The 27,537-nt window shown below is 37.6% G+C and overlaps 1 protein-coding gene across 6 annotated transcripts in view; it reads right to left on the bottom strand.

Annotated features, from left to right (window-relative positions):
- The window catches only part of Bloc1s5 (biogenesis of lysosomal organelles complex 1 subunit 5), a 123,075-nt gene extending 99,505 nt beyond the window's left edge, over positions 1 to 23,570 (bottom strand). Inside the window, exons 1-4 of one of the 6 annotated variants that reach the window (XM_020182178.2) lie at positions 23,346 to 23,551; positions 18,445 to 18,527; positions 11,750 to 11,879; positions 5,098 to 5,156 (exon numbers count right to left, since the gene is read on the bottom strand). In XM_020182178.2, coding sequence (XP_020037767.1) covers positions 5,098 to 5,156; positions 11,750 to 11,879; positions 18,445 to 18,527; positions 23,346 to 23,457 — 384 coding nt within the window. In that variant the 5' untranslated portion in view covers positions 23,458 to 23,551. Of the gene's footprint in view, positions 1 to 5,097; positions 5,157 to 11,749; positions 11,880 to 18,444; positions 18,528 to 23,345 lie in introns of all 6 variants that reach the window. The other 5 variants (XM_074082926.1, XM_074082925.1, XM_020182177.2 and 2 more) reach the window with 5 other exon arrangements.
- Between the last annotated feature and the right edge of the window lie 3,967 nt (positions 23,571 to 27,537).

Below are 27,537 nucleotides of genomic sequence, written 5' to 3'. Positions count from 1 at the left end.
TACAAGTTGCATGACACCGAGCAGGGTAAAGTTTCTTAACTTAAAAATGAGGAAAATAATGCTTTGCATCCATAAATAATATTTATGAAGACCAGAGGCAATGCGTGTCAAGTTCCTAGTCAGTGCCTGAGGTGTTTAATAAAAGGTAAATATTATTATACAAATCACAAGCAAGAACATCTAGACAGCAGATCACTCCACTTTTTAATCCCTTGCCAGTTAGGTTATTGTTCTTTAATAATTTAATTTTAGCAATAGATTCTTGTAATAATTTAAACATACAGATAATACAAATAAAAGTAATAGTCTTTCCCTTCCACTTTATATTCAATTCATTCCTCCTTGATGTATCCACCATTAACCATTTGGCTATTAAAATGATTTTAATTATGATACTACTAAAACACCAGTACTTTCCACTTTGTAGGTGCAGAATATTATGACTGAATATATATACATCCAAGCAGCAGTCACACGAGGCATATCACTCCTTTGCCTCACAATCCAGATTACAATAAACTGAAAGCTGACAACTACGCAACCTAAGTGAAAATCCCGGCTTGCTCTCTGATCAAGGAGTTTCTAAAGTCACTATTTTTACTTAGTCTCCCACCTTTAATAATAACTGCTGTGCATTCTTCATAACAATTAGTAAAGAAAAAAGAGGGCAGGTGACTAAACACTCATGTATTAATATTCATCATAATAGGAAACTTGATATTTTCAGTAATGTTCAATTCATACAGAAAATTAACCAGTAACATTTAATGAATTCAAAGACATGCACAAGAGCACGGAATAAATTTTTAAAGACTTCCATCTGAAATAGTTAATGATATAAAAATACTATGGTTAAAGAAGATAAGAACTTCAGATTTGTGGCAAACCTAGCTATATGTAATATTATGGAATATGTATATACAAAAGAATTAAAAGCAAGAACTTGAGCAGATATTTATACACTCATATTTAAAGTAGTGTTATTCACAATAGCTGAACGGTAGAAGCAACCCAAGGGTCCTCAGACATAAGAACAGATATTCAAATGTATATATACAATGGAATAATTAGCCTTAAAAAGGAAGGAAATTCTGTCACACAGTACAAAGTAGATGACCCTTGAGAACATTACACTAAAAAAAAAAGTCACAAAAAGACAAATAGTCAATGATCCCACTTATGAGACTCCTAGATTCCTAGAGACAGAAAGTAGAATGGTGTTTGCCAGGGCTGGGGAAAGAGGGGAATGAGGAGGTAGTATTTAATAGGTACAGAGTTTTACCAGTTTTGAACATTTATCAGCGAGCTTCAAGTATACAGCAAAAGTCATCAGCTGTAATAATGCTGTCTCCTTCTACTTGGTAAAATGTGCAGACTTACAACAGAGAAAGAACCAGTAATGATATACTGGATTATACATGAGGTCCATAAGAAATAAATTTAATCAGAAAACAATCCTGAAGCTAATCTATACCTAGAACCAATTCTACAAATGAACTCTGAAATACACAATACATACATTTCTGCATGGGTTACTCTACATCAGCAATTCCCCAAGGGATTTCCGGTTATCATAACACAGGTCAGGGATGTGCTGTGGGTGAACTATTGATGCTACAAAACAGGAAAGCCCATAACAAAGACTTATGAAACTAGTCCAAAATGTCAGTAGTGCTGAGACTGAGCAACCTTAGAATACAGGGAAAGTTCTGAATAACCCAACTAAGGTTTAAAAGGTCTTTTGGAAGCCAGGCATGGTGGTGCAATCTGTAATCCCAGCACTGGGGAAGCTAATACAGGAGGCTCTCCAGTTCAAGGTCATCTGGGGTATATGGAGAGATCTTATTTCAAAATAAACACACAAAAAGATATTTTGGAACATCTGTCAGTAGAACAAATTCTGTTAATTTTACATGTAACTTACTTTGGGGTAAGAAGTATTAAGCTGGGGCTGCTGGAGTGGCTCAAGTGGTAGAAAGCCTGCCTAACAAGCATGAGGCCCTGAGTTCAAATTCCAGTACCACCAGAAAAAAAGAAAAAAAAAAAACCCAGAAATACAAATATCAAGCTGCACATGGTGGCTCACAGCAGTAATTCCAGATACCTGGGAGACAGAGATCAGGAGGATAGTAGTTTATGATATTTTCATAATAAAAATTTAAAACAAACAAAATAATTTAAGAAGAAGAGTATATATGAAACACTACTCTGCACTTTCAAATTCTATCAAGAACAATGCCCATATTCAAAGTATCACGCTCAAGGCTTCATGTGATTGCACTGCTCTCAAGAAAAGATCATGAAGGAGCCTGATGAAATGTAATAAATATTTGTGGACAAGACGAGAAAAAAGCATTCATCTTACTTCACTGTTTTCTCTACTGTGCTTAAACAGGGCTTCAAAAGTTGATGCTTGTGTATACAGAACCTTGTGTATACAGAACCTAAATTTAAGCACTTATGGATATCATTAACTTCTTATGTCTTTTGATGGCATATTTTTAACAGCAAGTGAATTTTATAAGCCAATTGTACTTTCATTTCACTCCTCTTATTGTTAGTACCCAAAATTCAACACTGTATTAGTGGTAGTTCTCAAGACATGTAAAATAACTGGGGAATGGCATTTATTGTTCTTTTGAATGTACTTTTAGATATCAATTGTGGGAAATGTGATTTAGATGAATGCTGCTTATCAATTTTACTTCCCACAGAATTCCACAAATTGTCTTGACATAAAAGAATTAATGATTAATAGCAATAGTCTATTTTATTCCATTATTACTCCCATCTTTCTTTGTTCTCAGGGCCTTTCAAACATATAAAATGTGGCCAACAGGACAACCAAAGGCAACAATCAACGTTATATAGTAAAATGCAAACAGAGGTCATTTTTGCTTTGAACGTAAATGCTACATGAGAAATTAAATTTTACCTTTATCTCTCTCTCTCTCTCTCACACACACATACAAGTTGCAAAGCCATTTAACAAAAAATTGCACAATATGATTTACCCATCCACCTATCAAGTAAGTAGAACAGGTATGTATTTTGCAAAGTTTGTCAATAAAGAGAAGCAACCACCAGAAACAGAGCAGCTAGGTGTTTTCAACCAAAACTGATCATTTTCCTACCACAGCTATACCTCGTACACCACATGTGAAATCATGACAAGAACTATTCTCATTATAGTTTAACTGTAGGTTCATTCTGCTCAATAATGACAAGAATTGCTGGTTGTCAGAGTTATAACTGTTTTGGTGATGTCTTAGATAGACTGATTAATGCCTGATCACCCAAATCTGCTTAAATCATACAGCAATGTGTCAAAGAGGCAACAGGAAATGTGGAATACTTTTAATTTTTATTTTGAAAGCCAAGAGAATTCAACACATTAAAATACACAGCCAGTACTCTACCAGATAGTTATTCTGCTTTTTTGGTTTTGATGGTAGTGAATTCAGGGCCTTGCGTTTGCTAGGTAAGTGTTCTACCACTTGAGCCATGCCCCAGTCCTTTTGCCTTTTTAGTTTGTTTTTCTAATAGGGGCTCACTAACTTTTTCCCAGTTGGTCTCAAACTACAATACTCCTATCTCTACCTCCTGAGTAGATGGGATTATAGACTGCTCCATCATGCCTGGAACTATTCTGCTTTTCAAAAACAGAAATGCTGCTGGTGTCCCCGATAACAAGTGGTTTAATAAAGCATTCAACATCCTCCACAATGGTCTCCATTCTACAACAGCTCCATGAGGTACTGCCTTTGCTTATACTATACTCCTTACCCTATAGTCTTTATTCTTATCTTTCAGCAATTCAGTTGTTATGAATCAAAGTCAGGCTTGAATACTACCATCTTCCTAATAAATTACTTATTTTGCTAAGATTGCACAAAGATCTTTGTAACTTAGTTATCCTACATTAGATTAGTGTTAGTGGGTTGGAATTCCTAGACTTGTAGCTCCTTAAGTATATGAACTGCCTCAAACTTAATAAATTCAAAGCTTTCACCCCCAGTACAGGGTTAAAAAAATATCTTCTGGTCAGCCTGGCACAGCCCACTCAAGCCCCCATGCATGCCTTTACAGTTCTCTCTATGCACTGTGCTGGCACAACACCCCAGCACAGTTGCCTGACTATGGTTCTTCTTGCCATTTCACCCATGCAATGGCCCTGCTTCCTGACCCTGCCTGCTGGGATCCTACTACCCTGGGGACGCTTTCCCATCTGTCTTAAATGTCAAGTCCTTTCAATAATGCTTTAATTATCAAATTGTTTGAATTTCAAACAATATCAGCAATGTTGAATTGAATAGAGGATGTAGAAATTAAAACTCCACAACAGTTCATTCCATTACATGTATTTACACAGTGATGGAGCTGATTTAACTAAAACACATTCCAAAGAGATGGAGATCTTAGTGTTTCCTGACCTACACATGCAAAATAGGTGCTATTTCGGAGTGACTTAACATTTTCAACGTTTCTTAATAGTAAGTGTAAGATGTATCTTTATTAGTTTACAGCAATGAATAAGTTACAAAACCACTTTATGAAAACTGCAAGTGAAAATACCAAATTATCACAGTAACTTAAATTCTTATGCCATTTTTCCACATCTGAATTTAGTTAAGATATAATTCAAATAAGCAAAGCCCTGCCTAGCAAGTGATTCATATACTCCTATGACTATTCATTAAATAACCTATCCACAGGCATGAATGCTTCCTTTTCTAGAAGAAATATACATAATATAGTCTATGCTTCAGGCTCAAAGGAAAGATTTGTATTTCCAATTGGTAGGTATTTTTTGCTCCATGTCAAAATCCTACTTTTTCTCCTCCATGAGACAAATACCACTTTCATGCAAAAGGTGGAAAAGCTGAAGAGCAAGAAGAGGTGTGAAGCTTGAATTATAAAAACATTGATGGTGCAAGCATGTGATCACACCTCTTCAACACATCTTCAATGAACGAGCCATTTTAAAATCGTTGCACAAAAGAAAATAAATTAAGAGAATCTTCTGATAAAAACCATCTGCTAATAATTTAAGTGCCCAGAAGTTATATGCCCATTATGCAAATTGTCTGTCTTTACCTTTTTCCGCTCCTGTTCCCTCTGTTGGAGTCTACAGACAGCGTCATTAGCTGCTTGCACTGAAATAAAACAGACAATGGGTATTCAACCAGCAGCCCCTTGTTCAAAGAGAGACTTACTAAGAGTCTTTAAGATCTCAAACCACTATAAAAAAAAAATTCCTGATATCTTAGTGGCTAGTGGGGTGGTTAGAAGGGAAAAATAAGTTTTCCCGAAATCAGAAATACTTTCAGTCACAAGCATTTCAGATAAGTGATAATTACTTAAGTTTTTAATTATTTACTCTGTGCCAAGACCTGTGCTAAGACACTTACATGTATTAACCCCCTTAATTCCACTTTTCTCCTAGACAATACACTATCCCGTTATAAAGATGACAAAACTCAGGCACCAAGGACATTGTCATTCAAAGAGATCACACAATTAATAAGCACAGAAAACAGCATTCCAAATCAGATCTTTCTGATTCTAAACACGTGGCTCTTATCCTCAATATTCTCCTGCCTCTTTTATTATTTTATCAATGAAACCAGTTTTAATTCTCAGTTACTCAAATCTTTTAATTTATCAGATCTATTTTACTTATGTTCACAAATGTTCTCATTTACTCCATCCAAATAAAGACATTTGGTATGCAGTCTAAGAGTCAACCTTAGTCAGTCAAATCTAAGCTTAAGCTCTTGTGTGACTGATCTTGGGCATGTCTTCTTATTCATTCATCCATTCATCAAGTATTTACTTTATCAAGTCTTTTTCCTTTCGTGGTCTTGGGGTTTGAATTCATGACTTTGCACTTGTGAGGCAGGTACTCCACCATTTGAGCAACATCCCCACCCTTTACTGAGCATTTGCTACAAGCCAGGCACTGTTTGTGTTGCTGCCCAGAATCTTTCAGCGCCTTAATTCTGCCTTATAAAACAAGTGTAGCAACTAATAGTAGAGTTGCAAGATTAACATGATGACTCAATGAGATAACATAGCAGATATAAATAAATAAATATTAATAAAAAAACCACTTAGAGTAATTCTCCACATACACTAACAGGCAAGAAATGCCAGTGTTATTACTATTATTCTCTTTACTGCACTATCCTTTAACCTAATTGAAATGCTTTACTTGTTTCAAAAGCCCACCTCAAGGTTTACTACCTTCAGAAAGCTCTCAAGCCCTCGTCTCTTACTTCTTTCCTATAAGGAATTTTCTTTAAGGATAAAATTCCTTCATCAGGTGTGTGTGTGTGCCCTGCCACTTTATCTTGCAGTTGCTTAAATTGCAGGCTGATCTAATTTTTTTACAATTTCACCTTCCCACCCTCCTCCATGCCCAACCCAACTATGTCACAAGTTCCATAACAGGGTGGGGACTGTGATTTCTCTTACAGAAAATGTTACACCTCTTAGTACTCTCCCTCTGGGAAAATGGTAAACAAGGAGAATTTTCAAGAAGCTGTGCTTTTATTAGTAACCATTAATTTTAGTTATATCAAAGATAGTACAGACTGAAAATGTGGTCCCCAATCATTGATTTTTCTAAAAGAAAACAAAATAAAAGAGGAGGTCATTATATCTTCCTTCTATCTGTGGCATGTTACTATTACATCTTCCTTCCCAAGCACTGGTTCTATCATTTCCTGTTTGTTTTTTTCCTTACTGGCTCTGTGAACCTAACATAAAATCCGCTTCACCATTTTCAGATCACTCTGCGCTTAATCCTAAGAGGGGCACAGGACTACGCCACCTACTCTGCCACTGTTACGGCTATTAAAAATATGGTGAGAATACATCTGACAAAGCCACATTTTTGTTCCTTAACAGGATAATATTTATGTTTGGAGAGGATCCCCATGTTTAGAAATTTCTACCCTTGTGAAGTAATTTGCATTTTAATAGATTAGCCACATATTTTCTGAGTTTATGACACTGAATTGATGAAATCTACTCTTCTAAAACCTAGAAAATTATCTGACTATACCAAAATTCCCTTCCTTCACAATGAGCAAATTCACGAGGAAAAGGCCCATTTCTTGGAACCTTCCTCTCATATACCAGTTATAGCTAATTCAGTATGAAGCAGTTTCCCTTGCTTTCCGTTAAGAGGCTATACTGACATTTAAAAAAAGTCAAGAGTTTATCAAATTATTTTCTCTTAACCAAAAGTCATTCAAGGATATTAGTAGCACCCCATACGAGTTAGTATGCATACACATAGCTAATAGAAATTGTTTTGTTTTTGTGGGACTGAGGTTTGAACTCAGGGCTTTGCGCTTGCAAAGCAAGCACTCTACCACTTAAGCTACACCTCCAAGACAAAGTAGGTTTGCATGATAGTTTCTTTAATTATCAAAGGAAATCAGGAGTGATAAACCACTATAAATTTCAGTTTCCTCAGGGAAGTAGCTCAGTGGTAGAGTGCTTGCCTAACATGTAGGAGGTTCAATCCCCAGCACAGCAATAAAAGAAAAAAAAATTAGTTTTCTTTTTTGGTGGTACTGGGGTTTGAACACAGGGCCTCCCACTTGCCAGACAGACAGTCTTACTCGAGCCACATCCCAAACCCAAAGAATTAGTATTTAAAATCACAGTGAGTTCTTAAAGACTTGTATGGAAAGATGGCAAAGTGAAACAAAAATACTTCCTTACAAAATAAAATAAAAAGTTAACAAAAGCAAAAAAGTTCATCATTTAGTAAACAGGAAAGAGTTTTAATTGTATACTACAAACTCTGAAAACTGGTAGCCATGAATAGGAACATGGATTCTAGCAAAGGACTGAGACTCCCAACCCCATCCTAACTGACCCACCCCCAAAGTCAAAGTTAAGAGAAAACCAGCTGACAAAACTCTTAGAACTATAATTGCTTTAATTTGTAGAAAAACCAATGAGAGAGGAAAAAAAGAAAGGAGAATGATATATGAAAAACAGGTAACATCCATCCTTTTTATTTATTTGTGTGGTACTAGGGTTTGAACTCAGGGCCTACAAAGCATCCATTCTGAAAGAAAACCTAACAAGATTCTCCATAGGTCCTCTGAAATGCAGTATGAGTTTAACAGGAGATCAAATGTGATGATAAAATACAGAATGAAACATAAAAGGAGATTGCAGAACAAGAAAACAAATTGTTACAGAAGTAATGAATATATCAGAAAAAAAAAGGAATTGAATAGTCAAAGACTAAACAAGTGGTAGAATTATAGCTACAGAGCAGAGCAGAAAGCAAATGTTATAAGCCCCTACAAAGTTAAACTCCATAGAGAGAGAGTAGGAAAGAGGCAATCCTAACCCTCCATCCCTCAAGGCAAAGCACTCACTACTGACAGAAACAATACAAACAAGCAAACAGAAACAGAAGCAACATTACTGCACCTTGTAAATGCTACTTTTATAATTATTTTCCTCTTTCAGTAACTACAATCTTTTATAGCCAAAAAAAAAAAAAGGAACACTTGCTTTAAGGTCGTGCCTTTAGTTTTACTTAAACTTTTGTTCTGTCAAATGCAAATGAAATTAAAAATTATTACTTTAGCCTAAAAATTGTATCAAATGTTCTCTTTCCTTCTCATACCTCCTCCCAACTTCCCCTTCCCCTAACCCAATCATCCAGCTATCACTGTCTACCCATTCTTCTATTTGGACATACACAGAGATGTCTGGAATAAAGTTCACTGAAGTTAAAAGCAATGGTTATTTTTAGGTAATTATTTACTGTGATTTCTTCCCTCCCTCCCTCACTTCCTTCCTTTTTTGCTTCTGTCAAAAAATTGATTGGCTGGGGGTATAGCTCAGTTGTAAAGCATATGCCTAAATTAGCTTGTGAGGATCTGGGTTCTATCCTCAGCCCCAAAATACACAAGTAAACAAAGAGAAAGAAAAAGAAATTAATTTTCTTCTTTATTCCTTGTGTTTTTAAATAATAAGAAACTAAAGTCATTAGACTTAAAAAGAGAGAAGGAGATGAGGAGCTTCTCTTCTATAATCAAGGGCCCTCAATACTGAAGCAAAAATCTTCTGACCTCAACTGTGATGAAATTTATAAATCCTTTAAAGAATCAGTAAATGGGACACAACATCACTGGTTTGTTCAGAATAAGACAATTTTGGTGACAAATCACCTTATGCTTTACTTTCTTGTACACTGAGAGAGCTCTAACTTACTTTTTGTGGTTTTCAAGGAACCACAGGTAAGTTTGGGCCACTGCTCAGTCAATCCCAGGACACTCTACAGAGTGAACAGGGTAGGCTACTGAAAGCAGAAACAGTGCCAAGGTGAGGATTCCCTAACAGGTCTCCACTGGGACAATCCCAGAGCTCCCCACCTGCTACTTTAGTCTCTTAGTAGGTCAGTGGGATAACATCCACACCTGCAGTGGACTGAGAAGCATAGCTGACTGCAGCTCAAGTCAGGCCTCAAGCATGTAAACAAGGAGATAAAAATGTGGTAGTTCTACTAACAGATGCAAAACAAAACTCAACTCATCACTAGTCTTGTCATATACTACTCAGATCAGAAAATATTCTATATACAAGCTTGTTTGCCTGACTTTGCACAATTCCCTGATCAATTCGCATGAAAGTAAACAAGCTAACACACCATTTGCATCTAGTTTTTAAACATGATATTTGCTAGAAATGACAGTTGGCCAAGGTTATTTTTTAAAATGACATCAGCTTTACCAGCAGACATTTGCACTCATTATACCTGTGATGCTCAGCAAAACAGGTACAAGAAAGTCCTGGGGGGTGGGGGAGAGGATTCAACTATGATTTATTGTAAGAACTTTTGAGAATGTCACAATGTATCCCCAGTACAACGATAATATGATAATAATTTTTTTTAAGTCCTTCGATTGGAGTCATAATGAAGATGCTTTTCCTGCTTTTAGCAGGAAAATATCTCCAAAAACCACTGTATAGTTTCTAAAGTCAAGAACAAGACCCAAAGTATTTCACAGATGTTAGAACCCTAATTATTAACTTCATAGTTAGTATCTTTTAATTCTCAAGAAAATATACTTTCAGTCCAGATTCCAAATTGCCAATAATACTTTTCAATTTCACTGGGAATACCTTACTTTAGTAAGCTAGTCCTCACATCAGAAATAAGTGGAGCCCAAGAAAGTAACCTGTCAAAATAACTCTTCATACTTTTTACTGCATTTTACTCAATTTACTTTTATATAATCAAAGTATGGGAAAAAGACTTGTAGGCACATCTCTATTCATACATAAGCATCCAATGATTAATAATAAATTGGAGTTTTTTCTTTTAGCATAATATCTAGAATGCTTACCAGGGTTAGGGAGGTGGCAGAATTAACAAATAAGAGTATGTGTGTAATACAATGCAAAAACCTAAAGTCAATTTTAGACTTTTTGGTGTTCCACTCAAAGAAACCAAATGTGATTTTGAGAAAGTCAGCCTTTCCAATGTCCTTTTAACACTGGAGCACACAGGACTGGAGGTGTGGCTCAAGTGGTAAGGTGACCGTTTTGCAAGCATGAAGACCAGAGTTCAAACCTCAGTCCTCCCCCCTCCTCCCCCAGAAAACAAAACAAAACAAAACATTAGGGCACACAAAGGCTTATTTACCTCCATTATTAACCAAGGTCTCTGCTGGCTTCTTCTCAGGCATTCTACTATAGGTCAGTTTTGTCTCCACTCCTGCACTCCAGGTATTTTTCCATTTTGTGTTTCAGTAATCAACCATTATTTACCAACTACCGTATCCCTTCCTGGACAAGTCAAATATTTTTAATATAGATCTAGGAGAAGTCTTGGGTTTCTAATATACTTCTAATTTTAAAATTAGTAATAAAGTTTCTTTATTTTATGTTATGATTTGATATTAAGAATACTAACATTCTTTTGAAGCCAGGCACAGGGGCTCAGGACTGTAATCTAATCTACTCAGGAAGAAGAGATGGGGATGATCTCAATTCAAGGTCAGCCTGGAGGAGGGGAGATCCCATCTCAACAAGTAAGCCAGGCACTGGGGGCATTCCTGTGATCTCAGTTATGAGAGACATGTAGGCAGGATGATCACAGTCCAAGGCCAGCCGGGGGCAAATGGGAGACCTTCCTGAAAAACAACTCAAGCATAAAAGGGCTGGGGGTACAACTCAAGTGGTACAGTGCCTGCCTGGCAAGTGCAAGCTCTGAGTTCAAACCCCAGTAATGCTGAAAAAAAAAATATTCCTTTGATCAACTATCTCTCCATATGAAAACATTTTGCTTAATTGGAAAAAGTAATAAACTACAACCATTTATGAAAGGATTATGTTTTGAAAAAAAGCTAAAACCTCTAGTAGTGTATTTGAAAAAGAAACTTCATTTCAATTCTCCTAATTCCTGTCATCAAACATTTTCTTATAGATAACTTTTTAAAGGCAAAAAAGTTTCAATTTTCTCTCATCCTAAAAGGACTGTTTTATGAACTGTAGACACACACCTCTTGCACTGGTGATTAATGCTCTTAACATCCATGGCAGAACACAATATCCACTAGTCAACTACTTCCTGTGTCTGGGCTTTCCTCTTGTATGTACTGATTAAGATGTCTTTCCACGTCCTACCATTAAGAGTCAAGACAATATGCTTTGGTGTGGCATACATCTGAAATCAAAAGCAATATGAAAGAAGTTGCTGGCTTACATCTCTGGAGAACTTCCTCCAAGTTGTCCTGCATTGTTTCTCTGCATTTGGGAAGAGTATGTTCATTTGTTTCATGGATCATATTCTTCAAATTTTCAAGAACTCGCAGTTCTCGCAGACTACGTTTTTCCTATTAAAAGAAAGTAAATGACTAATACATATTATGTCTCAAATCTTACTAATGACTTTCTGAGGTTTCCACCCAGGTTTTGGTTGTTATGCTATTGCTTCTTCCTGAAACTTACACAGCCTTCTTCTAATTATTTGGCAATAAATGAAGTCACAACATAGAAGCATTTTTAATTTTTTATTATGAAATACTCTAAAAGTTGCAATATGAGTAATGTTTTTACAGCAATGTTTAAAAATGAGCAGGAGAAATATCAAAAGAACAAGAATGGAGAATTAGATTTCTACATATTTCATTAGAAAGAAATCATATACCCTTGGTCTGATTTTAAATTTCATTTTGTTGTTCTTACTATCATATTGCTTCTATTATTATGTGGTATACTTTTTGTGATTTCTTTTTTTTCTCAAAACAAAAGTGGGTGGTTAAAGTAATGACATATAGATGCTTCTCTATGAAGGGAAAACAAAAGAACAATAAGACTGCTACCCTTAGAAAAACCTGTGTGGGCATGCAAGGTTGACCTTGACAGAGGGCCGGGAACTTGACCAGTAAATAGTTCCCTACCCTAGTATAAAACTTTCCATAAATTATAAAAGTGGTTCACGGTGCCTAAGCTATTTGTTCAAAGAATGTGGTTATTGCCGAATACCTGTTTCCTTCTGGGAGTACAGAAACAACTCAGTACATGCAGCAGACACATGCCTGCTTGACCAGCCCAACAGAAACACTGGACTCCTAGGCTCAGGCAGGCTTTACATGTACAGTCATGATTTGTTGATGGAGGAGTTGGGCACATCCTGTGGGATTCCTTTGGAGGGGACTATTGGAAGCTTCTGTCTAGTTTCCTCCAGACTCTTCCCATGTACCTTCTCCTTTAGCTGATTTTACTCTGAATCCTTCTGCCTTAATAAAGCACAGCCGTGAGTACAGCCATATGCCATGTCCTGTGAGTTCTTGTCAATCACGGAACCTGAGGGTGGTCCTCAGTACCTCATTACATACATCCTCCTCCAGAAAGTAGAGCTAAATCACCCTTCTCACCCATCGACCCCCAACTTGAGTGTGAGGTAGACTCAGTGACTTGCTTCCAAAGAACAGCACAGAGAAAGGGAGAAACACTTCACTTTATAATGGAGAAGCTCAGATGCTATCTCAACCAACCAATGAAGGCTCACATGATCAGTGACAACTTGTTGACAGTTTGAACCCCCTGATGAGATGTGATGAGAAGTGTACTTCACCTCTGTGGTCTTCTTCCCCAAGACCCCAGTCTAATGAGAGAAACACCAGACAAACCCAGTTAAGTTTGTCTTATACAGGAATTCTGTAAGCTACCTGGCTAGTACTCAAAACTTTCAAGGTCAAGAAAAACATGGAAAGACAAAGAAACAATCACAGACCAACAATGAGGGAGACATGATAATTAAATGCAAGGTGGGACCCTGGATTAGATCCAACAACAGAACGAAAACTGCAATGGGAAAACTGGTGAAATCCAAATAAAATCTGGTGTTTCATTAATAGTAAAGTGTCAACGTCACTTTCTTAAGTTTTATAAATCTCACACAGTAACAAAAGACATTAATAATGGGAAAATAGGTCAGAGGTATATGGGAACTCTCTGTACTATCTCTGAAGTTTTTATGTAAATCTAAAATTATTATAAGACAAAAAGTTCATTTAAAAAAGGAAGGGTGGTAAACTTGACTGTAAGAAAATAAGTTAGTCATGCTCCTGAGTTTTTGTTTTGTTTTGAGTCATTCTTATGAAGCAGCTGTTTCTTTTTACACTTTTTTTCATAATGAAAAATTAAAAACTTAACAAAAGTTGACAGAGAATAATGTAATGGGCCCTTATGTACTCATCAGCAAGTTTCAAGAATTCTCAATTCATGATTGATTTTATTCTTTTTGTAACATTCCACTCACCCCCTCAAGAGTATTTTGAAGCAAACCCTAATTTATGTATCATTTTACTGTAAATATTTCAATATATGCCTTTATAAGATAAAGAATCCTCTTAATAAAAAATACAATAAAGCCACCTTTGTTTTTCTCTCTCTCATACATACACAAGAAGTCAACAATAATTCTTTAGTATCATTAATTATCAAAGTAGTGTTCACATTCCCTGAAATATCCTATAAATGTGTTTTATTCATCCATTTGTTTGAACTGAAACCTAAAGATTCAGACTGCACATAGTTAATGTTTCTTAAGCCTTTTTAAATCTATAGATTTCCCTCAATCATTTTTCTTGCAATTTGTTGAAAAAGTGAGTCATTTGTTCTGCACAGTTTCCCATAGTCTGTGTTTTAAGGAATGACTCCCCATGGTGTAATTTAACATACTCATCTCTTCCCTTTCCTGTAAATTAGTAGTTAGAACTAAAAGCACAGTCAGATTCAGGATTTTCATTTTGTTTTGTTTCTTGTTGGCATACAATTTTCAGAAGTGGCTTATGCACTTGCAATAGAATGTTGTTATTTCTGGAGTGAAAATTCTCAGAACAAAGCTCAGTACTAAATGAAGCTTGGTTCCTGATGTGTAACACTCCATAATATATACATAATTATATACTAATATATACAATTAATTTCTGTTGAGTTGAAATTAATAACAAACACTCATGTAATATGTTGAAAACAATGCCTGGCACTAAGGACTTAAAATGTTAGCAATTATTAACATTACTATAACATTTATAATAAAGATATAATTTGATGGTATTAAGGAGAAAATGATAAAGGGCTATTATTTAAATTTTTCTTTCAGTCACAATACTAAGCAATCCCACAAGATTTAAAACCATATTGTGCATACATGTGTATACATATAAATTGTTACATACCATATGGGACAATTACTCTAATAATATGATATTTTACTCTGATATTTAATAATATAGCAGTTTCTTTAAGACTAACTAAAAATGTGAGATCAGGATGTCAAGCGAAATTTTAGTTAGTGATGCCTTTTAAGGGATATCTTCTCAATGAACTTATCCTACATTTGGACTCATTTGCGCAATCCCTCCTAACATCTATACTTACTGTACTAGTTTAATACTTCTTTTTTTGGCCTCTAATATTAATCAACTTTTCCTAATAATCTTTTTTCTTTCTCAGCTCAACCATCACTCCTTCTACGACAGTTTTCTGGAGAGTTCTGCTATAAGTTGTTTCCTCCTCCTTGTTCTGAAGTACTTTGTGCTTATTTATCCTAGTAATTATAGCAGTAGGTTTTTTATTTATCCGTATCTCTTCTTGTTATCTTTGTAAATTTTCAGTTGTAAATTTTCTAGCAGTAAGGATTGTTTTTTACTTGTTTTTATGTATCTGGTGAGAAGTATCTACTTCTGTCCATTCTCTTCTTCTGCACTATCAATGCCCACATTTGTATTTGAGGTGGACACACTCCTTTAACATAGCCTGACCAGTGTTTCCCACCTGCCTTCCTGTTCACCACATAAAAGGCAAGCGTAATGACTGGGACTCCAAAAGCCACTTGTAAACATGATGGCAATATGCCAGGAAGACAGAAGGTAAAGCTGGAAGAAGCTGACTTTGTAGAGCCACATAGCAGTCCTAGTCTGTCTAAATGTGGTCCCTGGAGATGGTGTAAGAAAAATTAGCACTCCTGAAGGCCACTGTTTTCCAGTTATCTGTCACCAGTAACTAAACACATTTCTACTAATATGCCTAGGTATTCAGTAACTATTCAATAAAGCACTGAATAAAAGCCATGTGCTAAAACCTCGTAAGGAACTTATACAGGACTAAGTACTCCATAGGTACTTCATAAATTCTGGTTGACTAACCTGTGTCTCTGTTCTGCATAAGAAGACTCATGATGTCTGCTCTATAGCTAGGAAAATAATGGCTCAAAGGACAATGTCTCCATCCATTGGTCCCAATAACATTGACACTAACTGCAGTACTTAACCTGAAAAGCAAGACCCTCCGAATCTCTGTTCATATTTTCACTGGAATTGAAGGGGGAAAAACCATAGACAGTCAGAAGAAAGACAGTCTTTTGTCCTTAAGTACTAATGAAAATAAAAAGAGGGTTAGTCTAAGAGTAGTTCAATAATTTAAGAAAGGCTGCCACCATGTGGCATTTATTCCCTTCTTTTACAAATAAAATTTTATAAATAAAAAGATAAACTATGTACATGTACATTAAGTCTTCTAAATATATAAATATGTTTAGTTTTAACTGCTAGTCAGTTTTTCTTAAAATGAACTCCACTTAAATGACAGGGAGACTTCCAGCCCTGCCTTACCACTTCTCCCTGGCCATAGGTATTCCTGGTGAAAACCACATCTACTAAACACAAATGTAAATAATACAATTATATATTCAAGTCTCTAAGGCTTTTCCTTCTAATTTGAAAGGAAATGTGAGAAGATAACACTTAGGAAGGGAGCTGAGCTTGATGCATAGGAAAGTTTCTGTGCTACACTAAGCCCTTAGGAAGACTAACTGGGGAGGTCACTGTATGAAAAGAGTGGATAAGTACTTTTCGAGAAAAGCAACTCAACCGTGGCTGATAATTCTGAGCCCTTCACAGACTGCTCTTCAATGATGCAGACCCTTCTTCATCAAGGAGAGTATGCTTTGCTTCATGAAGGGTGAATTTTTGTCTTAGTCACTGAAACATCCTCAGTTCCAGATATGTCTTACACAAAAAATGTGCAACACAATTTTTTGTTTTTTGTTGGTTTTTTTTAGACAGGGTCTCATTATACAGCCCAGACTGGGCTCAAACTCATCATCCTTCTGCCTCTGCCTCAAGTGTGGGGATTACAGATGTGCACACCACACTCAGCTGCTCAACACATTTTGTTAGACTTTACATACTAAGATTGTGTCTATCATGCCCAATGTGAAAATTTTATTTTTTAGTAAACATTTTATAAGATAATGCTTATGTCATTTGTTTAGGTAACAGTTATTTTATCTAGAAATATCAAAAACTGAAACCAAGCTCATTTACATTATTGCAAATTCTGAATTAATACATTTTTATTTGCTTGTACTTGCTATACCATCTTTCACATAATAACAGAAACACTTAATACTTACATACCATGAATTTAAAACATAATATATCATTTAATCTTCATAAAATCTCAAAAACCCTACAGTATTATTGTCCTTATTTAATGATGAGGGGATCCCAGTCTTACACAGCAAGTAATCATACAAGTTAGACGGGGGACAGGATTTGAACCCAGACATGCCAAGTTCTAATGCCTGTGTTCTTCCTATCCTTCTATACTTCCTACTCTCCCAAAAAAGATCTTGGAAGGCCTAATAGTGTAGAACACAGACATTTCTTCCCCTCTCAGACACATCCCCATTTTTAATTGGCAACTACCTTCCATCTCAGTTAAAAGGTACTGGCTTCAGAAGGAAACCATATTGAATACAACATATTCAAAAGCATAACAGTAACATTTGTTTCACCTTCTTTTGAGACTCAATTTTATTTGTATAGTCCTTTTACAGAAACCATCTACATTATTTAAAGAATACCAACCTGAGACTGGGGATATAGCTCAGTGGGTTAGTTTGCCTTACATACATGAGGCCCTGAGTTCAATCGCCAGTACCACAAAAAAAAAAAAAAAAAAAAGAATACCAACCCAAGTATAATAATATTTGTATGCTAGGGATGACTCAGTCACTAGTTAGCGGTTCCACTTACTGTGTTCTATTTCTGGGTTCAGTCTCTAAGAAGTGAGAGGATTGGATTAGAGAACCCATCTGAATTCCAAATTTCTCTGCTTCTTTTAATTAGATCTTTAGAGGTGTACTTTAAATATTGCTTAAATAAAAATTATTGAGTATTTCAAGTTGGCCAGACTTTGTTGTCAAAGATTACTTTGAAAAGGGGCACCAGACTGAAGGAAGGAAAAAAAAAAAAAGGGGGCACCAGGTGTCAGAAAACCTAAATTTAAATCCAAGCTCTGCTACTTGTTCTTGTGAATCACTAAACACCTACAATGTGCCAGACATTGTTTCCAGCATTTCAAATACAACAGAGAATATGAAAGACAAGTCCTTACTCTCTGGTTCCTACATTCTAATGCAGAAGACAGGCACTAAACAAGTAACAAGAACAGTATCAGGTAGTCAGTGTTTGTGGGAAGCAGATTTCTAAGTGGCCCCTAAGATTCCTACCCCTAGCTGCCATGCACACACATTCTCCTAGTGAATTCAACCAAACCCTAATCTAGGAATTTCCGGTCCTTCTGACTACTGTGCCTTCTTTATTGACTGAGCTAGACCCAGTTTTTACCGTGCTCCAGAGTGGTCTGATGTTATTTCTCTTTTTAAACAATTGAATAGTATTTTCTAGCTGAATAATAAAGTTGAAGTATTCTTCCATGACCTGTCTCCTATCTTTCTAGCCTTCCCACCTGCCACTCTTCACCTCAGCTGCTGTGTTCCAGCACAGGCTATCCTGTTTCATCTTCCTCTAGTTTTGCACATATAATTCATATAATTCATTGTGCATTAGATAGTAACTGCCCAAGTTACTAATGGGTACTCACTTCAAATTCTTTTACAAAATAACGAGTTTCACCTTGAATAACTGGTCTGTGGTCCAAAAGCCTTGAATGAATTTCTCCAAGATCTATAAAGATAAAATGGAAATCCAGGGTTAATACATGATCTCTAGATTGTTTTACTCTTTTCCTTCCTATGAACAGATGAAGGTTGATTAAAATCCAATTTAGACCACTAATTAGAGGAAATCTCAACCACTGCCATACATGTGTAACTTGTACAACTACTCTGAGCACAATTTGACAATATCTAATAAAACTGAAGGCACATATACCTAACAATTTCATCTACTGATATATAACCTAGGAAAAAATCTTACATACATAAATGTTTACTTAAGCATGAGTAGAATATCAAATGAAAAAGGAAACACCCTAAACACACTGATACAGTGGCATACTACAAATCAGGTAATAAAATGAATTCACTAGAGCTCTACTTTTCAACGTGGATAAATTTCCAAATATAATGTATCTCAGAGGCCCAATTATTTATATTCTTCACAGATGATATATAGTTGACACATACTTTTCTATAATGCTGAGAAGCAGTGAAGGTTTGCTGATTTGGGGAAATCTGCTTCTATGGTTTGATGTAATGGGAAGTCACTAAGGCTCAGGAGAGATAATTCAGTCTGTATAGAAGTAGATAGTGATCACTTCTAAAACCCCAACTGTGCTCCAAAATTGAAGATAGTAAAAACATAGGGAAAAAGATTAAGAAATTCACATTACCACAGAAATTAAGGCACTATCCAGTTTCGTAATAACAAAACAAGCCCATTATAACAATTCGATTTCTAGGAGTACAAAAAAATTACATAAATTCTCCTACTTTCACAATGGAAATGTAATATAAGCTACTGATCGTCACATAAACCCAATTCTAGCCATGCTACATGCAAAACACTCTGTTGTTGTTTGATACACAATATAACTAAAATATAATCTTTTGTTCCCCAAAATTCATAATCTAATGTGGGAATTAGACAAATAGCCTCCACAGAAGATACAGATAAGTGCTTCAATGGAACAAGGAGAAACACAATGAACTACAGACTTCTCATTATCTAATAAAGGGAGAATTAGTTCTTATGACCCTGAATGTAGAAGTCTTCAATCTAGTATATGGATCTTTGCATATTACAAAGAACAATTTACTAAACAGCATTTTAGCAGGATTGCTATCCTGCTACAACTTGGGTGTGAATGTTCCCCAAAGCCTCACGTGTAAAAGGCTTAGGCCCAGAAGGTGTAGAACCTTTACGAAGTAGGGCTTCATAGGAGGCCTACAGATCATTGGGGACACCTTCAAAAGGGATCATGGACCCTTACGGGTCTTCTGTGTCTTCTGCTTCCTGGCTCACGATGCAAGTGGTTCTCTCCACGGCAGCATACCACCACAGTTATGTGCTGCCCTTGCCAAAGGCCCACAGCTATGGGGCCACCTGATCTTGAACTAGAAAATTACCCTTTTCTCTTTACAATAAATGCTTCAGGTATTTTGTTATAGTAACAGAAAGCTAATACACACCCATAGCATCACAACATAAATGTTTTTCTTCCTCAACACTTCTCTAATCCATCTCTGCTTATGTCACTTGGACTATTTCAACAAAGATAGCAACACCTCTCTATAACTCAGTTCATATACAATCAATTCTCCTTTATTTACAGTCATCATATCTTATTGTTGCCAAGACTATTGGGCTGTTGTTGCTAAAGGAAACAGCATTAGGTTCTGTGAGTCTCTGGTCACTACGTTTTTGTCAATGAAAATGCCATGTGCTACATATGTTTCTTTACCAGAATTCTTGCAAAATATTCCCATCAGTGTTGAAAAATCTGTTCTTTCACAGAACTCTTTTCCTGTGTAACACTTAGCAGATATTTTTCAAATTCTGCAGCAGCCTCCTGATATGCAGAACCTGCCTCTCCTAAAAATTTCATGTTTTTCATACTAGCCAGCACTAGCTGACAACATCTGCTTGACCCTGGACAAGGTCACCATACCTTCTTTGGCTTTCAACCTCATAAAAATGCTCTCTGCTATCCTTTTTCCCTTTTAATAAGCTCTCACATCAGGAATGGACAAGCTTAGCCTCTTTCCCATCTTCCTATAGCTGTATCACACACTATCCAGAGTAGCCTTCCATACAGCAAATTTCCTCTTCCTTGTTGATTTTCAAATAGTGAACTCACCGTCAACAGCATTGTACCTAATGTTTTGTTTTGAAGAGATGGGATCTCCCTAACCCCCACCCCGACCCCAGCCACCAATACACGCCTTGAACCCAATCTCTGTCTCCAGAGTAGCTGGGATTAAATGAGCTTCCATGCCTGGCCTAACATTACATTCTTAAAGAGTCTGACCAACCAGGCGCTGGTAGCTCACGCCTGTAATTCTAGCTACACAGGAGGCAGAGATCAGGAGGATCGCAGTTTGAAGCCAGCCTGGGCAAATAGTTCCATGAGACCCTATCTTGAAAAACCCTTCACAAAAACAGGGTTGGTGGAGTGGCTCAAGGTGAAGGCCCTGAGTTCAAGCCCCAGTACCGTGAAAAAAAAAACAAAAACACTCAGACAAGCTGCTCCATCCTCCAGGAAGCCTCCTCACTTCCCCATTCTGCTCCTTGTTGCACCAAATCAAATGCCAGACACCCTCAAAGACTCAGGGCATAAGGACTGAAATTATCTATTCACACGTTCACTGGTCTATGGCAATAATATTACAAATATAATTAAAAGTCTTAAAATGAGATGAACTAAAAAGTAACAAAAAAATGAGATGAACTAAAAATTCTTATTTTCAGAATGAAAAGAATGACTGATCTCAAAAGAAACCAAGGGAGCTGAGGATATAGTTTAGTGATAGAACACTTGCCCTAGCACGTGTGATACCCTGAGTTCGATTCCCAAGATAGAGGCAGAGAGGGACAAAAGATGTTTTAGATTTATTTTCAATTATAGCTCAATTTCAGATTAACTTTAAAAACTTCTGTGGGATTTTCCTCTTTTTCCTGTTTATCAACTTTTTTTTTTTTTGGCAGTACTGGGATTTGAACTCTCAACTTTTATTTTTTATCCACTCACCTCCAGTTTTAATGGGGTATACACTGAAAAACAAAAACTGTTAAGACCCAGCCTATATAAAGAACTCAACAAAAATAACTTAAGAAATGAACAAAGGACTTGAGTAGACATTTCTCTAAAGAAGATACGATATACAAATGGCCAACAACTACATGAAAAGATGCCATCACTAAAAATCAGTGAAATGAAAATCTAATTCACAAGGAGACGGCATCTCACACCCATTAGGATGGCTACTACCAAAGACAGAAATATTAAGTGTTGGGTGAGGATGAGGCAAAACCAGAACCCTTGTACTACTGGTGGAATATAAATTAGTGCAGTATGTTGACTCCTCAGAAAATGAAAACTAGAATTACCATATGATCCAGCAATTCCCCTATGGTTATATACTCCAAAGTACTGAAAGCAGAGCCCGAAAAAAATTATTCGTACACTCATGTTCATAGCAGCATCATTAACCACAGGCAGAAGATGGACGCTACCCAAGTATCCACAGATAGATGAGTAAGTGTGGTATGTACATACGATGGACTAATAATATTCAGCCTTAAAAAGGAAGAATATTTTGACACATTACTGCATGGATGCATACTAAGGATAAGTGAAAAAAGGCCAGTCACCAAAAGTCAAATGCCCTACAATTCCACTTACATGAGCTACTTGAAGTTTAGTGAAATTCTCAAGACAGAAGTAGAGTGAATGGTGGTTGCCAGGGGCAGAAGCAGGAGGACAGTCACTGTTTAGTAGATACAAAATTTCAGTTTTGCAAGATGAAAGAGCTCTTGGATGGATGGTAGCAAAACAATGTGAATATATTTAAAGCCACTGAATTATTGTACACTCTAAAAGTTAAGATGTTAATTTTGTTATGCTTATTTTACCATAATTATAAACCAGCATAAAGTAATACTTCGCTGAGGTTGCACATATAAATAATTCTAATTTAGCAATAATGCCATGCACCACTCCTTGGCTCCTAATTTACATTAAGACATATAAAACCTAAACAACCACAGCTAGCTATGCCGGTGCTGCCTACAAATCTAATAAATAGGGTTCAAATAAAACAGGCATCAACCAAAGATCCCATTCCCTGGGTAGTGTTGAAGACTCTGGAAGAGTTAAGAGCTTCCACAATGAAAGATGTTGGGTCGGACCGGATTAAGAGAGGCTGGCAATGAAAAATGCAGTGTCTAACTGGCAAAGACCGTCCCGCAGGAAATAGGGTTATTGTGAGCTTTGGGAATTAAACCTCATTGAAGTTCGGTGAGAGTCGAGGCTTTAACCTGCTCCCAGCTCAAAGCAGACAGAAACACATCTGGGCACGTGTATGGTGCTTTACATATCCTCAGTGTTATGTCAGCTACTTCTGGCCTGACCCAAGAGCAGACAGGGTCGAAGAGAGTAAAGTGGGTGACATGAAGTCATGAAACGAAGCGACCGTCTGGGGGCTCCAACTCTCCTGGGTTCCCAAAATCGGTGCCCTTTGCATTCAAGTCGGTTTGTCCATGGGTAGCTCTGCCCTTTTTCGGGGGGAACTGGCTTGGGGAGGAGGACTAGACGCAGGCCTGGCAGCTGAAGGATGCAGCAGACAACGAGGAAGCAGCCTGGCTGGTGGTAAACCGAGGGCAAGGAGCGCGGGAAAATAGGCGGGGACCAACTACAACTCCCTCCCACCCCGCACACACGCACGCGCACAGGCACCGAGCGAGGCCAGGCTCAGAGGAGGCCGACTCGGCGCTGCGGCTGCGCTGGGCTCCACCAGGGATGACAGCCCTGCCACTCCGTACCCTTGATAATGAGCTGTGCTGAGCCCGAGGTCCCCAGCGAATCCCTCTTCTTGCCGCCGCCGCCCAGGGCGGCCTCACCACCCACAGAGGTCTCGGTCACTCCGCCACTCATTTCGGTCAGCTCCGCCCACCGCTGCCTCGCTGCGCCTGCGCAAATTTGGCGGCCGACTTTCAACGCACGCGCGGGTTTTTTGCGTCATCACAGGGAGTCGGAGAAATTGCCTCTACTTGGTGGGCGGTTCCGGAAACGCGTCGGCATGTAGCCCATGCCGCCATTCTGGATTAGGGCAGACAGATGCTCCCGGACTAGAAGGTGCCTGAAAGTTACAACTAACTTCGTTAGTCGTCCTTAGCTATTGGAACTCATTGTAGTTTAGAGAGGTTGGGGAGGGGATGGAGTGCAGTTGTAGAATAATATTAATAGTAGTATAAGCATATTTTTTGTATTCTTGGCTACCACCAATATTCTTATAAAGCATTTTGACATACATTGCAGCAATTTGGAGGGACAGCTTCATAATTTCTTTATAGCAAATGAAGTAACAGGGCTAGATATTAAGTGACTTCTTTTTCTTTTTTTTTGACACAGGATCTGGTCTCGAATTCTCTATCCTCCTTCCTTAGCCTTCCCAGTACCGGGATTATAGCTGTGTAACACCATGCCTAACTGAGGTTAAGCAGCTTTAACAAATTACTTAGACTCAACCTGTGTCCTTGTGGAAAAACAAATGCCTGCTCTGGCTTTTGTATTTACAAAATTTCAACCATTTCTTATATGGACAAATAAATACATGTAATTACAGAAGAGACTGTTTTGCTGGGCTGCTTTAAGTTGATGTAGTCACAAATAGCCAACCACAGGGTTGTCAGGTATCTGCTGCCATTTGGTAGACTGTAACGTTCATCCTGCCTTCTCAACAAGACTTCATATTTTTCAGTGAGCAATGTGTAACAATGGTTCTAAATAAGACTCATCTCTGATCTCTCCCTTTCTCTCTCCTTTCTTCCTGAACACTCTTCACCCTCAAGGATCTCAGTCTGGTGCTGAACATGGAATGCAAAACATTTACAATAAAGGGCCCTTACGTTAGGACAGAGGAAGGTGCAGCACATATGTTGGGCACCTTGTGTCTAGGAGGTCAAAAAGGGCTTCTCAGGAGAGTCAGAGGTTTGTCCCCAGGCCTGAAATGAGGAGATGCATGGGCTGGGTTGGGGTGGGTGAAGAAGGAACTTGGAGATTCCTAGTAGAGGAAATAATGAGCCCCAAATCAAAGAAACATAAAGCAGATGAATTAATAAGTACAATGTAAGGTCAGTTAATTTGGTTAAGTTCCAGTCTTTCTAAGTCTTACTTTGATTTCCTTGGCTTTATTAAGCAAAACATAATTCTACTTAAAGCCACCTTTTTTTTCCTGCCCCTACAAATCTAAAATTCCTCTAAGCCTGTCTTCTCAGTGTCTTTGAACCACTGAAAAACCTGAGAAGGCTCACCCTAATTCAGTGAGTTTGAATACTTCTACGTTAATGTGACAGTTTTTAAAAATGCAGACTCTTGTGTTTCACCTCCAAAATTTGTGTTATTGGTAAGAAAAGAAATTCTGGCTGCAGTAGCTAAGTCTTTGGAACCAACTGGAATTGGATTCAAATTCTGACTCTGCCACTTTACCTGCAGTTACTTTTCTGTTCAAATGGCAGCAAAACATCCATCTTGTTAGGTTGCTGTGATGATTAAAGATCATATTTGTAAAGCAGTAACTGTGGTGTCTGGCATATAGTAAATGCCCCCCAAATATTTTTATTATAATAGCTTCTTCTGTCTGCTTTAAAAGTACTATATACTAATGCTCCAATTCTTCTAATGCACCTTTCTCACCCACCACTAAAATATCTTCTTTTTTAGCCCTTAAAATTTTATAAAGTGCTATCACATATCACATACCATGAATCTCTTAATCTTCTCATTAATATAATTAAAGAACCAAAGAAGGATCAGTTCTAGAATCCCCTTCAGAATCTATAATCCTTTATATAAAATGATGTAATATTTCCACATCTTCTGTAGACTTTAAGTCATCCTGAGATTACTTATGATACCTTATATAATATAAATGCTATGTAAATAGTTGTTACTCTGTATTACTTAGGAAATAGTGACAAAGAAAGCCCTGTTTATATTCTGTGCATGATACTGTGCATGATAACTACATGATACATGTCAGCAATAATGTAACATATAAAAAATTTTTTAATCTGTGGTTGAATCTACAGATATAGAACCCATGGACAAGGAGGGCTGATTGAAGATTCCCATATTCAAAGAAGGAAACTAGAAGTCAGGGAATGTGGTAGAGAAACTCCAAAGACCGTTGCAAAGGTTCCTGTCCTGTGTGTACACATGGGCCACATGCTGTTTCCCCTCCCCTTGAGTCTGGGCTGGCCCTGTCACTTGCTTTGACAATACAACATGCTACAAAAAGATGCTGTACCCCAGGAGACCCAGCAGCTTTCTGCTTTCAGGCTGTCCTGCTAGATGAGGCCATGCTGTGAAGAAGCACTGAAAGTTGAGAGATCACACGTAAAGAGAGGCTGCATGGGTGAGAACTGAGGCACATTACAGTCAGCACCCTTGCCCCAGAGGTGTGAGAGAGGCTCCTAGACATGTCAGCCTAGCTACCTGCAAGCTGAATGCAGTCACATGAACTGAATGTGGCACCAGAAACTGCCAAGTCAACCTACAGTGTTGAGAAGAATAGAAGTCTGCAGTTTTAATCCTGTGTGCGTGCATGCCTGTGTGTGTGTGTGTGTGTGTGTGTGTGTGTGTGTGTGTGTGTGTGTTTAAAGCATGCCCACTTTTCTGTGACAGGATTTCAGATGACTTACAGTGATTCCCTATATTCCGTCAATATGGTACTCTAATAAGGAAATAGAACCAAGGTCAGAGCCCTGGTCATGACTCAAGGCTAATGTGTCCCAATATAGCAATGCCAGTTTATTGGAGGGGGAAGATCTTCCTAGTATGCTATTATTGTGCCAGATACATTTCTGACTCTTTCTTGTTAAGCATTTCTTTCTTGAATCTTCTTTGCTTCCTCTGCCTATTTAACTCAGTAAACTTTACTTATGTTGTACAACAAAGAATTTACCTGGCCTTCATTCCTGGTTCCTGGAGGGTAACCTCTTCAATCTTTGGGACTTCTCAAATGATGGGAGTATCTTTGTCATTCATGGTGGGCCCAAGAGCACGTTTGAGTTTTTTTAACAGGGTGACTCATGGTGGGTTTCAGGATGTAGGCTGCCATTTGGGAAAGACCAATGATAAGATTGATTACAAGGCTGGGGCTTTGATCCACTTGATTGGTCCCATCTCTGGGGAGAAGAGAGGGACTGGACATCGAGTTCAACTACATGGCCAATGATTTGAACAATCATGCCTATGTAAGGGAACCCTGATAAAAACTCTGGATATGGAATCTCAGGTGAGCTTCCTGGTTGGAAATCATACGTCTATGTGCCAAGAGGGAGATGCATTCCAGAAGACACAGTAGTTTCACACTTGGGACCCTCCTAGACCTCCCCCTATGTGTTGTCTCTTCATTTGGCTGGCCTCTATGTGGATCCTTTATTATGAAACTGTAATTGTAAGCATAGTACTTCCTCGAGTTCTATAGTTATTTTAGTGAATTGTGAAACCTGAGGACATGAAGTGTGAATTCCTGAATCTGTAGATAGTTGGTAAGGAGAAGATGGTCTGGGAGCTTGTGGCTCCTGTCTAAAATAAAGGAAATCTGTGGAGGGCTAGGCTTCAACCTCTGAAGTCTGTGCTAACTCTGGATAGTCCACATCAGAACTGCATTGCAATATAGTAATGTACATGCTGTTTGTAAGTGTCCTACAAATATGAGTTCATTGAATCCTCATTTAAGTCCTTTGACATAGGTATCAGGTTTTTTAAATCTCATTTTACAAATGAGGGTACTGAGACATAGATTAAAAGATTGCCTGGCTTGCACATGGCAAAAACAACTTATTTTTGTGCATCTGGTTAAGTACAGGTGATGGGTGTAGAGAGAATGGGGAGGCAAGATTGGGAGAAAAAGAAGAGAGAAATCATATTTACTTCAATAGGCCACATGAGCTTTTCATTTTTTTCATTCAAAAACATTTACCAAATATATATTGAACACTTGCTATG

This window comes from Castor canadensis, chromosome 8 (assembly GCF_047511655.1).
Source record: "Castor canadensis chromosome 8, mCasCan1.hap1v2, whole genome shotgun sequence".
Classification (NCBI taxonomy): domain Eukaryota; kingdom Metazoa; phylum Chordata; class Mammalia; order Rodentia; family Castoridae; genus Castor; species Castor canadensis.
The sequence above is the reverse complement of the archived record's forward strand: the minus strand, read 5'-3'. Positions and strand labels throughout refer to the sequence as shown.